Source organism: Tympanuchus pallidicinctus, unplaced genomic scaffold (assembly GCF_026119805.1).
Source record: "Tympanuchus pallidicinctus isolate F22 unplaced genomic scaffold, pur_lepc_1.0 scaffold9, whole genome shotgun sequence".
NCBI classification, from domain to species: Eukaryota; Metazoa; Chordata; class Aves; order Galliformes; family Phasianidae; genus Tympanuchus; species Tympanuchus pallidicinctus.
This window is the reverse complement of record NW_026294813.1, coordinates 23539648-23554122: the sequence shown is the minus strand read 5'-3', so window position 1 is coordinate 23554122 and position 14475 is coordinate 23539648. Positions and strand designations below refer to the sequence as shown.

The following is a 14475-nucleotide window of genomic DNA, read 5'->3' as shown; positions in this document are numbered from 1 at the left end:
AAGGCCTGTTGCAGTTGGAAATTAATTCTAAGTAGTAAGATCCATTCATCATTCCTGTGACATTGCAGTGGCTATACACTTTGCTGTCACTCGTTGTTACAGTTGTTCACTTCAAAAGGATTTCTAGAGGTCTGTAGTGCAGTCCAGGGCTCAGAGAAGGACCAGATGTCCAGTGTTTGTCCAGCACATGGAATACACCCAAGGATGGCAATCCCACGCCCTCTCTGTGTCTCTGTTACAAGAGCTGAGTACCCTCAGGGTAAAATATTTCTCCTAGTATCTCATAGAATTTCCTTACTGTAACTCACATCCCTTCCTGCTTGTCCTACTGCCAAGATTTAGCCTGTGCTTATTATTTCTCATGGTAAAGTCAGATAAATAAACGTGTGTTACTGCTGCTATTCCAGCACAAGTAAGTGGAAGGGTTCTTCTTCAGATGGACTTACTTAGAATCAGCTTTTTAAAGGTATTTTTGTGCAAAAATACAAAAAGTACAAAAGGCATAAATTTGAAGCCAAGATCACCTTTGTCTCCAGAACATACAGACTTTTTTCTTTTTTTAAGAAACTGGAAGAGGGTAGCTTTAGACTAGATATTAGGCAGAAATTCTTTTCTGAGAGGTTGCCCAGCAAGGCTGTGGGTGCCCCGTCCCTGGAAACACTCAAGCCCTGGCTGGATGGGGCTGTGAGCAACATGGAGCGGTGGGAGGTGTCTCTGCCTCTAGCAGGGGATTGGAACTACATGATCCTAAAGGTCCCTTCCAACCTAAGCCATTCTACTCCGCGATTCTAATAGGCAAAAAAACCCCAAGAAGAGTTGAACTTTGATCACGTGTGGGCAACCCGCGTGCCAACGAGAAGGCGGGGCTACGCGGGGGTGGGGCTACGCGAGTGGGCGTGGCTTCCGTGGGGCGGGGCTGACGCTAACGGCGGCGATTTGGCGTAGAGCGGCGGAAGCGCGGTGCGGCTACTTCCGGTCGGCGGCCATGGCGGGGGAGGTGATCGGCAGGACGGCGGCTCTGGCGCTGGGTGAGGCGGCGGGGCGGTCGGGGAGGTGGGGGGCTGTCGGGCACTCAGCAGAAGATGGCGGCGGCCGCCTGGAGGCGCGGTCGCTGGGCTTCCCGGAGGATTGGGCTGCGGAGGCCCGTCCGGGCCGGCCCTGAGCACGCGCAGCGATGGGGCGGCAAGGCGCCCCTGGGAGCGGCCTGGCCTTGGCATGTGAAGAATTCGGCTCTTGGAAGGGAAAATTGTCACAGCTGCGCCAAATACGGTGACTTTGTGTGGGACGCAGCGGAACCCTGCCGGCGGCTGCGTCGTGGCAGCGTGTCACGCACGCAGCTCGGTTTTTTTCAGCCTGGAATTGTTCTGCGGCGTTTAAATAAGAAGTGAACAGACAGTAGTTGAGCAAATAATGCGTTTCTGTCCATCCCAGGACTTCTAACGCGGATTTTGGCAGTTCACGAGGAACAAAGAGCAGAGCATACGTCTGTGGATGACTATACATGCTCAGCTATCTATCCCTATAGCTACACACACATAGGTACAGCTGTAGCTGTGTGCATAAGCGCAGGAGTATATAGAAGCCCTTGGTGTGCTCTGATCTCTGTGAACTGGAACCAAACCGTGGAACCTTGGACACAAGCGTTCACTCTACTCTGCCCTTATGAGGCCCCATCTGCAGTGCTGTGTCCAGGTCTGGAGCCCCCAGTACAAGAAGGACAGGGAGCTGATGGAGAGGGTCCAGAGGAGCCACAGAGATGAGCAGGGGACTGGAGCACCTCCCCTATGAAGATGGGCTGAGGGAGCTGGGCTTGTTCAACCTGGAGAAAAGAAGGCTGCGGGGTGACCTCATGGCAGCCTTTCAGTACCTAAAGGGAGCCTGCAAACAGGAGGGGAGTCAACACTTGGAAAGGGTAGATAACTACTGGACAAGGGGAAATGGTTTTAAGTTGAAAAAGGGAAGATTGAGGTTGGATGTCAGGGGGAAGTTCTTTGCTATGAGAGTGGTGAGGTGCTGGAACAGCTGCCCAGAGAGGCTGTGATGCCCCGTCCATCCCTGGAGGTGTTCAAGGCCAGGTTGGATGGGGCCCTGGGCAGCCTGGGCTGCTGTGAAATGTGGAGGTTGGTGGCCCTGCGTGTGGCAGGGGGTTGGAGCTTCGTGATCCTTGAGGTCCCTTCCAACCTAGATTCTGTGATTCACACTGTAACAGTTGGCACGTGGACAGGGCTGTGCCTGCAGGGCTGTCTCACTCTGTGGTGTTTGCTGGCAGAGGGAGGGAGGTTTTTCCATCTCTGGTGATGCAGTTGTTAGCTGTGCATGAGCCAAAAGCTGGCCTGAGCTGTCCGAGCTTTCTCAGCTTGTTCCTGCCTGCCTGGAAGTTAGTTGGCTGTAAGGAAGGCAGAAGGCAGCTCCATCAGTCCTGATGTGCATCCCTGGGTGTGTCTGGTTTTCTCTTGTGCTTTACCATTGCTGATTTTTTGGTTTTTCCTTGAGTAACTGCCCGGTATTTATGATGTGTTACAGAAGAGTTGTATGTTTCTGAACGAGAGGGCAACGATTCCACTGGTGATGGAACGCAGAAGAAACCATTCAAAACTGTTTTAAAGGTAAGTACAGCAAATGCACTCTTTTATCTGAGCTGCATGAACTTTTTCAGCTCTGACCGAAAGGGCTGGAGCTGCGTTGTCTGCTTGGCCTCTCTAACAGAATTCCTTTAATTCACTTGCAGCACCACTGATTTATTTTTTTTTTTACCCATCACATTTTTAGGCTTTGATGACAGCAGGAAAGGAACCATTTCCTACTATTTATGTGGATTCACAGAAGGAAAATGAGGTACTGTAACATTTGATCTTCCTAGTACAAATTGTTTTAAAGTTTATTTGTGTGGAGGGCCACAGTTGTAACCTTCTGTCTTCTGCTCTCTGCTTGGACTGATTTAGAGATGGGCCATTATTTCCAAGTCACAGATGAAAAATGTCAAAAAACTGTGGCACAGGGAACAAATGAAGAATGAGGCGAAGGAGAAGAAAGAGGTAGGTTGCAAGTGGTGCCAAGTTGGAGGTAGTAGCTTGTTTAGTTGCTTGTGGTAGCAATGGTAATGGGAGGAGGGTTGGACAAGAGGACCTCGTAGGTCCTTTCCAACCTTGTGATTCTATGATTTAAGCATGCTGCCTTTCCTTTACAAAAACACAGGATGTCATTAGTTTTGTTCTCCCCATCCATAAACATTTAGTTTGTTCTTCACCTTTATCATTACTATACGTATGTTATTTACAGCTTGTCCTTGTTTAGATGGGGGCAAGCAAATGGGTAAAAGTGAGTGAGCTTTGAGTTATCACCATCTGTTGGGTTTAAGCTTTCTGGGAAAAACAAGAAATGCTGCTGTGCAGTGTTTCTCATTCTGGCCTTGAATTAGGGGCAGGCTATGCACCAGCATTTTATGACAACAGTATTTGTAAGTGTACTTTGCAGCCCCTACTTACAAAGCCTGGTCACAATTAGTTAATATTTTCTTTTTCATCTCAACTAGGCAGAAGATCTGTTGAGAAGAGAGAAGAACCTGGAGGAAGCCAAGAAAGTTATCATCAAGAACGATCCCAGTCTTCCAGAACCAAAATGTGTGAGTAAGATGTGGGATGGTTGGTATGTGCCTCTGTTTCAGTATGTTGTCTGCACAAAGGTTGGTTCTCTGCTCTGTAGTTCTGGCATCTGCTGGAGGCCACTGTTGGGTTCTTGTCCCTAAACATCATTTTATTTTTCTGGTTACTGGTATATTCCAGCATACAGACTTTCCCACGCACCCAGTGGCTATCTGAACCATTTTGATTCATGCATCAGGCTATTTTGTGTCAGTATCTGCTGGCAGAGGCCGTATTTCAGTTTGGATTAATTCTGCTTTGGCTGGTTGTTGTAGTGGAGAGCGGTGAAACACTGCTGATCAGAGGATGTAATTTAAGTTACTGAGGCGTGGAAAACAGTTCCTGTTTGGCTATTTGCAGAGTCCTGCTGCTTTTGGGGATTTGGTGCTTCAGCTACACATCTGGGTATACCTCTGCCAGGTCCACGTTTTGGTGCCTTCTGCTTCTTTTCTACCTGGTCTCATCTATGGGATGTCTTTAGAAATTAATCCAGAGAGATATACTCACACTTCAGACTGCAGGAGATGGTGTTTGAGGCACCCTTTCTAAATTTTCTGCTGATTTAGTTGCATCTGTGATGGCAGTTACTGTTTTGGGGAGGGAAATGTCTCACACGTGTACTTAAAGTAATTGTGTAGAAAACTCCATCTAAATGGTGAGTTGTGTTCCTCTATTTGATTGTTTCCATTCCTTGTTTTACAGGTAAAGATTGGTGCTCTGGAGGCTTACAGAGGCCAGAGAGTAAAGATTTTTGGCTGGATTCACAGATTACGTAGGCAAGGTAAGCCACAAGCTCTTGTAAGGTGCCAAACCTTTGCAGAGAGGTGGAACAAATTTAGTAGCCATCAGAACTCACATTGAATGAAACAATGCTCACTCTTAAGTTTTCAGACCGTCACTTATGTGGCCTTGTTGGTGTATCACACCAATCAGTCCAACGTTGACAAATTCTGCCTATTGTATGAGGATGGAGATATTTCTTAGTCACAAATTTTTGAGATATTGGATTTGCAGCTGTGTCCTACAGGGTTTCTTAAAAGACTTGTTTTTTAGTCTAATCCTACGGACTAAGGAGCTAACTAGCACCTGCTCAGCATGATTAACAAAAGAGCATTTTCTTTAAAGCTAGGTAAGAGGCATAAACTCTTTTAGAAGTACAACAAGTTAAACTTGTTTTCAGAGCAATTGGTGCTCTTGTTTGCAAGGTGGCATTTGCTGAGAAGTGACAGACTTGTGCAAAACTTTCTAGTAGGCTGCTTATAAAAAAAAATAAAAAAGAGCCCTTGGGGCATTGACAAAGCTGATACCATTCACAGATGGCATTTTTTCACATTATCACTCAAGGACTTGACCAAGCAGATACACACCTGGATATCTCAGGCATTTTCTAGAAAGTCAGTCTTTGGGTCAGAGGCTGCTGTGGGGATATGGATGACCAGGGTGACATCCCTTTGTCACTTCAGGTGTAGCTTGGGCCTTTGTGTACAGCATTACAATTAGACAGAAGTGTGGTTCTCTCTGAACCATGGCAAAGTTATGGCAAGACAGCACAATCCGAGCCATGCTGAGCTTGGAGCATGCTTTTCTCTTGCTATTTTATAACTGAGCTAATACTTCAGTGTTGTCTTTGAACATGCTTGTGGTTTGTCTTTAATAGAAAAATAAAATTGTGGTCCTTCTGCAGTAAGCTGCACAGTAGTGGGTGATGGTTTTTTGGACTTGGATCTTTTCAGATGGATCAGTGAATACATCTGAGTCTCCCTATTATTTTTTTTCCCTCTTTTTAACCAGGAAAAAATTTGATGTTCATTGTTTTGAGAGATGGCACAGGTTTCCTTCAGTGTGTCCTTTCAGATGCATTGGTAAGTTATATTCACAGAATCACAGAATGGCCAGGGTTGGAAGGGACCTCAAGGATCACGAAGCTCCAACCCCCTGCCACACGCAGGGCCACCAACCTCCACATTTCACAGCAGCCCAGGCTGCCCAGGGCCCCATCCAACCTGGCCTTGAACACCTCCAGGGATGGACGGGGCATCACAGCCTCTCTGGGCAGTTGTTCCAGCACCTCACCACTCTCACAGTAAAGAACTTCCCCCTGACATCCAACCTCAATCTTCCCTTTTTGAACTTAAAACCATTTCCCCTTGTCCTGCAGTTATCTACCTTTTCAAAGAGTTGACTCCCCTCCTGTTTTTGATTGAGTTCTGTTATTAAATAATTGAAGTTCTTCTAAGCCTACTGATTATATTGTTGTTAAGTGGTATCTCCTGACTCTTGAGGTTTTTTTTTTGTCAGCATGACAAGCATATCTTGTCTGTGACTTCAATAGATCTTATTATTATCAGGAAAACTGAAAATTAGAATTAACTGTGTCTCTTTCTTTCTCTCTGTAGTGTCAGTGTTACAACGGGCTCCTTCTCTCTACAGAGAGCAGTGTTGCAGTGTATGGCACACTGAACCTTGTTCCTGAAGGCAAGCAGGTAGGGGAGCTGGATGGTGCTCTGTTCTGGTTCTCCTCTTTAACATTTCCTCATTTGTCAGACAGGAGGAAAAGCAAAGGTGGAAACATTGAATGATTTCAGGATGAATTTGATTTAGGGAAAAAAAAAACCCAACCAACCACTTGCCAAAGCTACTGCTGTGTTTGCCTGTCAGAAATCAGCACAGTCTCCTTTCTTTCATGGCATTTGCAACTATGATGTCTAAAATTAAAAGCAGGCAAACAGGACAGGGATCAAATACATTTTTTAGACAGTTTTTGTGCATTTGATACTTCTAAGCTACTACTTTTTTTTGTTACTGCTTGTGATGTTATATACCCTGAAAGCATTTTGGTTTTCAGTCTTGTCACAGCACTGTAATGCTTCTAGTGCAGTGATCCACCAAATATATAAAAATCATTGGTCTTGAAATGAAAAAAGATGCCATTTTGTCAGGCAAAGGCCTGCAGTGACCCACACGGGGGTGCTGCTGAGAGCAGCACTGAGCCCTGGCCCTGGGGTCTGTTTGCTAGATAGCAGCAAACAGCATAGGGGAAAGTGGCCAGCATGAAAACTGCTCTTTTCATGTTTTGGTGAAGTGCTGACTTGTGAAAGCCATCTGGCCCATCTTGGAGATTGATGTGAGGTCAGGCTGCCAACTGTCTTGTTCACAAACACACATGAACATCTCCAAAGAAGGAGATGGTGTGGTCAACAAGGTCCATTCTCCAGGATTTCACCACCCTTTGTTACAGCCAATTGAAATCTCCTGTCCCACAACTTGAGATATTTGCCCCGTTTTCCTCTATAACCACTCATTAATTAGTTGAAGGTAGTAAGAAGTTTTCCTTTGCCTTTGTCTGTTCTTCCAGATGAATAAACATAGCACTTAATGCATCTGGAAGCTTCTACTTATCTGTCAGTAGTGCTCAGTCCCATTCACGTTAAGTCTGAGACTTGTGGTGGATTCCAAATGGCATTTGCAAGGGTAATATGATCAGATTACTCAACAGTCACTTTGATACCACTATGCTTAGAAGGATTTTAGTATGTTTTGTTTAAACTGGATTGCTGTCTCTGCCACAGTGCCAGACAGAAATGAAAAATGCACTTGTTAAAGTTTTGTTTCTCTTTCAAACTGTCAGGCTCCAGGAGGCCACGAGCTGAACTGTGATTACTGGGAGCTTATTGGTCTGGCCCCAGCAGGAGGGGCTGACAATCTCCTCAATGAGGATTCAGAGGTTGATGTGCAGCTTAACAACAGGCATATGATGATTCGAGGCGAGAATATGTCCAAAATCTTCAAGGTGCGCTCCATGGTGGTGCAGGCCTTCAGGGATCATTTCTTTGCCAATGGATATTATGAAGTAAGTACATTTGCCCTTCTTGGCAAGTGACTGCTTTAAGCTCCTTACTTTAAGGCAATCTTTTTTCTGGAAAGCCTTTACAGATTTCCCTATTAACCTGAAGTGGGGAGGAAAAGGTCATTTCATAGGGAGCCGTGATGTGATTGCTTTCACAGATATAGATCTCAAAGGTGTATGGACACTTCTGAGGTGTATAGATGTTACAACATGATTCACAGATGGCATGAATACCTCTTTCTGGGGTGCTGAAGCATATCAGAATGAAGTGCTTGTGTGCATACATTCTGGCCTTACGTCACTGCTGTAATGCAGTGTCATCATTGTCCTTAATTCTTGTTCTTTTGCAGGTCACACCACCAACATTAGTTCAGACACAGGTGGAAGGAGGTTCAACTCTGTTCAAGCTGGATTATTTTGGTGAAGAGGCCTACTTAACACAGTCATCTCAGCTCTACCTGGAGACCTGCATTCCAGCACTAGGAGACGTTTTCTGTATTGCTCAGTCGTACAGAGCTGAGCAATCCAGGACACGCAGACACTTGGCAGAGTATGGAGAGAGTTGTACTTCTTTGTTATTTATGCACGAATGAATTTCTAAATTGAGGGAGTAGCAGGTGGCTGGATGATAGAAAGCACAGTAAGAAGACAGCAGAATGCAAAAGTGAAACAGCTGAGCAAAAGTGTATTTGGGGGTAACTCCTGCTGTCAGTGACTGTCCAGCTGGTTGTTGATATTGAGGATTTGGTCAAAGCAGAGCTGATGCATTTGTAGGAAACTTTGTCATTTAAGAATGCACAGTTCACACTGTTGGGTTTTTTTTGTTTGTTTGATTTCCTTCACAGAGTAAAAGTGGGAGAGCTGAAAAAGGGGACTAAAGTGGTTTTTGTGTATTTTCTTAGAAGATTTTTTTTCATAGCTAAAAATCTGTTGTTTGTGCATGTTTATGTACATGCACATGTAACATCATGACCTGATGTTTCAGATATACTCACATTGAAGCCGAATGCCCTTTTATAAGTTTTGAAGACTTGCTGAACCGTTTGGAGAGCTTAGTTTGTGATGTAGTGGACAGAGTCTTGACATCACCTGCATCAGGCTTACTGCTTGACCTCAACCCGGTAAGCGAGCAGTGGTGTGGGAGCCGTGTGTGGGGCACAAGTGTGGTCTTTACCTTTCCTGGTCACCCTGTTTACCTAGGGGAGACAGGGCACAGCAGTGGGCTCTGCTTATATAAGAGGTATTTAAAGTGACATAAAGAATGAAAATGCTGCAAGGCTGGCAATGACTCTTCCAGGAGCTGGGGACCGAGGGGGAAGAATTTAAACATGGCTGATATGGTCCAGGAACCAGCAGTGTGCTGGCATTTATTGTGTACATCACTAGTGGAATAAAAACCTCTATCCTAGAGCTCATAATAATGATTAACTGGTACTCACAGGTCGCCCACAAGTGAGAAATGAAATTCTGCTGTTGTACTTTTATCCTGGAAGATGAAGCTTTGTAAAGCTGTCTTCATTTGTTAGAGACCCTTTGTCTCCTGCTGCCTTTGCAAGGATAGTTGGTAGTCTCTTAAAGCCATCTTATCTATTGTCACCAGCTTTCCTCTCAGAACACATACACTCTCATCCTTGACATTTTGACCCGTTTTCCTGGTAAACACTGGGAGGTTCCATTTTAAAATTGATCACAGATGAGCAGGAGGTGTGAAGAGTAACCCACACTATGAACTTCCCACAAGAGCAAATTCTGCACCAGTTCAGTGCACAGGGAAGCAAAAGTGCTTTTTTGTGGCCTTGGTTTTGGAAGCCCTGCAGAGACTGCACTGTTTGCAACATTAGTGTGTGTGATGAGTGCAGACAGAAAGAAAGCAGCTTTGAAAATGCTTCCTGCCTTCCGTCTCCTGCTGACTTTTTCAGCATCTGTTCTATGAGAGGCGCTGGGTTTGGAAGATGCTTTTGTTTGGCTCTAGTTTTTCCGTACTTCAAGCTTTTAAGTAGTAACTTTTTGATGCACAACAGAGAGTATTGTGTGTGCTCTGACTGAGGAAGTGGACTTGTTGATCAACTGGAAAGGTAAATCTTCGAACGCCACTCTCCTAAGTGTTGGGATCTCTACTCTTGTTTACAGAATTTCAAACCCCCAAAACGTCCGTTCCGACGAATGAACTATGCTGAGGCAATTGAGTGGCTAAAGGAACATGATGTGAAGAAGGATGATGGTACTTACTATGAGTTTGGGGAAGTAAGTCTTTCTGAGGTTCTTCAAAAACAAAATACCTCAGCTGTACGCTGAAGGTGTATAAATCCCTTGGAGAACAGTGTTTGGATCGTGATGCCCTTGTGTTCACTGTTCCTGTGTGAATCTGTTGTGTTTTGCTTGGAGTGATGAAGAGTGAAATTCTCATCCTGTTTATAATGAGCTTTGCTGTAAACCTTCAAGAGGCCTGGATTTTGTCTGGACTGTTTTGTCTCATTGCACTGGCGCTGGGGAATGTAAATTTGGAGGGGGAGTTAGGGTTCCATGTAATCTTTGCACCCTAGAATCATGAGTTTTCCTTCCAAAACCTGTGGATGTGGTGCTGAGCACAGCACTGGGTGGCCCTGCAGGGGCAGGTGGGGTACCCCAGCCAGTCTAAGGTTTTTGTTCTTAAGGCCCAGAAACTGGAAAACAGTTTCAGGGAGGAAAGAAAGTAAGCTGTTCAGTGTCTGTTAGTTGTGCCCAATTTTCTGTGTGGATTATTGGGTAGAGTTGAGTTTTATTGAACAGATTTAGAGATTTGTTTTTGAGATCTGTATGGTTTTTAGATATGTATATATATACAGTTTCTTGAGATCTTCCTAAGATAATTGTTCTAAAATACAGGTACATCAGGATGAATGTATGTGGTCTCAAAGTGTCTTTTTCCACTTCCTCCCTGATACGCTGTGGGTCTTGAGGTTTTGGAGTGTTTTTTTGTTTTAAATATTAATAGAGCCTTTTTTAACCTCAGGATATTCCTGAAGCTCCTGAGAGGTTCATGACAGACACCATCAATGAGCCAATCTTGCTGTGCCGATTTCCTGCAGAGATCAAGTCCTTCTACATGCAGCGCTGTCACGATGATTCCCGGCTTACAGAATCTGTAAGTTCACGTTTTACATAGTGTTGCCTTCTAAATAGAGTGGGGGTATCTACTTGAATGAGTACTACAGGAAAACTTTGGTGAGTTCACTCCAGAATTTGTTCTGAGCATCTCCTGGTGTGACTTTGTTGGTGCTACAGAAATAAACGAAACAATGCTGAAGTGCTTAAATGTCAAGACATCGCTCTGAGCTTAATTTTCATTGCCCTCTGGTTGGTGACTCCTTAGAGGTTTTATTGTCTGAAAACTAGCTGTCTGGCAGCCTGGAGGAGTGGTGGATGTTAGGAGAGCTACTGCTTTTGTGGCTTAGCAGTTCAGTAAAAGATTAAGTCGGGGAACACAGTGAGTTGATTTCTTCCATCGGTTAATTGAGTCTGGAAGAAATTGCCTTTCTTCTGCTTTGGAGACTTGAAATTGCATAGGAGAATGTGTTGACTTCTAAGTTTGAGCTGTCTTTCCTGCATGTGCTCAAGTTGTAACAGTATGGTCTGTTGTGTGTTGTAGGTTGATGTGCTGATGCCTAATGTTGGTGAAATTGTTGGAGGCTCTATGCGTATCTGGGACAGTGAGGAGCTACTGGAGGGCTACAAGAGAGAAGGCATTGATCCCACACCGTATTACTGGTACACTGATCAGGTATGTAAAATAGGTTCAATGTGCTGCTTGTCATTTTCTTAAACCACTTCTAAGATGACGCAGTTGAAATTGGAAAGATTTTTTTTGTGGCCAAAAGCAGATAGTCACTTAACCAAGGCCAAAATGCAATGGATAATAATTTGCATTCTGTTAAAATGGCTTTTCTTTGCTGAAGCGGATGCTGCTCATGTCAGATTGCTTTCATTGCCTTCATTGAACCGTGCTTTGCAAGTACACTACTTATGTAGTGTCTCCCTGCTGTGCTACATTTCTAGAGCATAAAAGCACACTGATCTTTTCAGACTCAAATAGCTCTATCTCATTTAATGAGAGGAGAAAAGGAGGAGGTTGGAAAAAAGTCGTTATGACTTCCTCCTTCCATTTTCCTCTTCTAGTCCTTACTTTGCCCCAGGAAATTCGGGAACTGAACACCTTACCTGAGAAGAGCATCATCTGTATTCCTCGTCAGTCATGCAGAAGGTGGTGCTAGAAGGGATTTGTCTTTAATGTTTGGGTTGTTTTTTGTTTTGTTTTTTTTTTGCTTTGGTGATATCACTGCAACTGTGGCATAGATAACAAGGAAATGTTTAATCTCTGTGTTTTTAATTTCACAGAGAAAATATGGTACGTGTCCTCATGGTGGATATGGTTTGGGATTGGAGCGATTCCTGACCTGGATTCTGGATCGGCACCACATCCGAGATGTCTGTCTGTACCCTCGCTTTGTCCAGCGCTGCAAACCATAGCCATCCTGCTGATAAACTCCTAAGAAATCAAGGAACTGATGCTTGGGAATGAATGACACACTCTGCTTAACCTGTCTGAGAACAAGACTTTTGGCACCCTGTTGTTCATACATTCACTAAATTGGCGTGTGAAAAGTAAAATTAAAAAGTTCTCTTTTTTTGAAGTAAAATGCTACGAATAAACTGGAAGAAGGCCTAGGGAAAAAAAAAAGTTAGGTGCATTTGTCAACATGGAAACAAATCTTGGTAAGCTGGCGTTTAAAAAAACAAGATACGCTTCTGCTTTTAATTTCTGTGCTTTATTTAAAAAAAGAACACACAGGGCATCTAATTGTTTTTAGACTTCTCTTTTCTCTTGTCTTTTCTTATTGGAGAAACTGGGGATCCAAGCTTTTCAAATTCCTAAATCCTGACTTCTGAGAATGATTTGAAGAAACATCTAAATAGGTCAACGAAATGCTTAAAAAAAAAAAAAAAAAAAAAAAAAAGGGATAATTAAGTTACTGCTTTTAATGGAAATGTGAGATTGTTCAGTTGCAAGGTATGTAGTACTCAGCACTAAATCCCACTGCAAGAGGCTTCTGTTTTTTCCAAATTATTTATTGGTTAGAAAGGATAAGGCTCGTTGTGAGGTGTGCTTTCCTACCTTTCCTGTGGGCGCAGTGCTGCGGTGGGACCACACGCACCCAACGTGGGCTGAGTTACAGGAGGAGAGGACATGTTCTTGGAGAGCTGTCCACGGGCAGTGGAGTATATGCAGTGCCTTTGAAAGTAAGGTTATTTCATCCACCAGACAGTGAGTTATTCAAACAAGAAACCGGTAACTTTGAAATGTAATTGGATTTCAGCATTGTGCACTGTTACTGTCCTCTCCTGATCATTGTAATTCAAGCACTGCTTCCTCACTCAATGCTAGGGGATGTTTTCAGTGTAGAACAGTTCCATGTTTCCCTGCTAGCTCAGTTTACTCTTGTGCTACCGCATCTTAGCAGATTCTAGCTGTAACCAAGCTACCAAATAGAGTTAATTAAATATTTAATGTGTTGAGTCATCTGTACGCTTTTTAGCCATAAATAATGTGAATCCTTGTAGGTGCGTCATTGGCTAACTGCACCAAGACTTTATCTGGATTTGCCATTCATGTTGAGCTACGCGATACCCATATTTTTGTAAAAAAAGGCTTTTCTCTTCATCTTGCATGCTATTATATAATCTGGTTTAAATCAGCAACCAATAAATTATGGCAGCACAAGTTGGTGTGCAGGACAGCAGTTCTTGATCTGTAACGTCTGCTTATTTCCATTTGCTTGGCCTTTACAGCTTACTTGCTTAATATATTCTCCCCTGGCATAGACAATATCTCCATGAGGAAGAACAGTATAGAACCATAGAATGCTTAGAGTTGGAAGGGACTTTAAAGGTCATCTAGTCCAACTCCCTTGCAATGCACAGGGACACCACAGCTCCATCAGGTCGCCCAGAGCACGATCCAGCCTGGCCTTGAAAGTCTCCAGGGACGGGGCATCCACCACATCCCTGAGCAACCTGTGCCCAGTGCCTCACAGCCCTCACTGGAAAACTTTTTCCTTATATCCAACCTAAATCTCCCTTCTTTAAGTTTGAAGCCATTTCCCCTTGTTTATCACCAAAGACCCTGCTAAAGTCTGTCCCCTTCTTTCCTGCAGCTCCCCTTTAGATACTGAAGGCTGCAATCAGGTCACCTTGCAGCCTTCTCCTCTCCATGCTGCACAGCCCCAGCTCTCAGCCTGTCCTCATAGGAGGGGTGTTCCACCCCTGGGGTCATCTTTGTGGCCCTCCACTGAACACAACCAACAGCTCCATGTCTCTCCCACAGCACATGTATGTTCTAAAGGAAAAAAAAAAAAAAATGTTGTTTTGTTCTTTTTTTAAGCTAAATAACTATTAATTTAGATTGACACCAGCAATGCCACTGAAAGCAATATGGCCATTTGCAGAGCTGCTGTGCTGGGGCTTCCTGGGGACCACAGCGGCCTTGTGGCCTGCAGGTTGCCTCTTTTGAGTGGAGGATTCAAAGGTGCAGGAGGAAACAAGCATGGATAACAAGCAGGATAAGAACCAGGTTCTTACCTGCATCTCTTTGAGTTCATACTCCTAACTGATTTTCCGAGTCCTACTGTGGCCTAGAGACAGAAAAAGACAGCAGATTGTAAGAGCTGCTTCTCGCGCAGCGCCATGCTTCAGCTGTTCCTCACATTTGCTACTTCTACTTCTCTTTTTACATACATATATACATATATATATTTAATGTGTTTGTTGTCTGGACTTAGGGATTATTTTAAATACCTACACAGGTGTAGACATAAATTTCCTGTGATGTGGGGTAGCATTGTGTAGGTGCCAATAAGTAGAAGAGGACGATGAACTAGCTTGATTGCAACAGATGTTTCTTGTTCCTAAAATGACATAGGAAATGCATTGGCAGCAAGCTATGGGAAGAGT

General features: G+C 44.1%; 1 protein-coding gene across 1 annotated transcript; it reads left to right on the top strand.

Moving 5' to 3' along the window:
- The first annotated feature begins 917 nt into the window (after nucleotides 1–917).
- Nucleotides 918–13265, top strand: NARS1 (asparaginyl-tRNA synthetase 1). Its single transcript, XM_052670074.1, has 15 exons — nucleotides 918–1028; nucleotides 2524–2606; nucleotides 2770–2835; nucleotides 2943–3035; nucleotides 3533–3622; nucleotides 4344–4422; nucleotides 5433–5503; nucleotides 6038–6124; nucleotides 7270–7491; nucleotides 7839–8038; nucleotides 8474–8609; nucleotides 9619–9732; nucleotides 10481–10612; nucleotides 11117–11248; nucleotides 11863–13265. The coding sequence occupies exons 1-15, from the start codon at nucleotides 986–988 to the stop codon at nucleotides 11992–11994; spliced, it is 1680 nt and encodes a 559-aa protein (XP_052526034.1). The 5' UTR covers nucleotides 918–985; the 3' UTR covers nucleotides 11995–13265.
- The last annotated feature ends 1210 nt before the right edge of the window (nucleotides 13266–14475 follow it).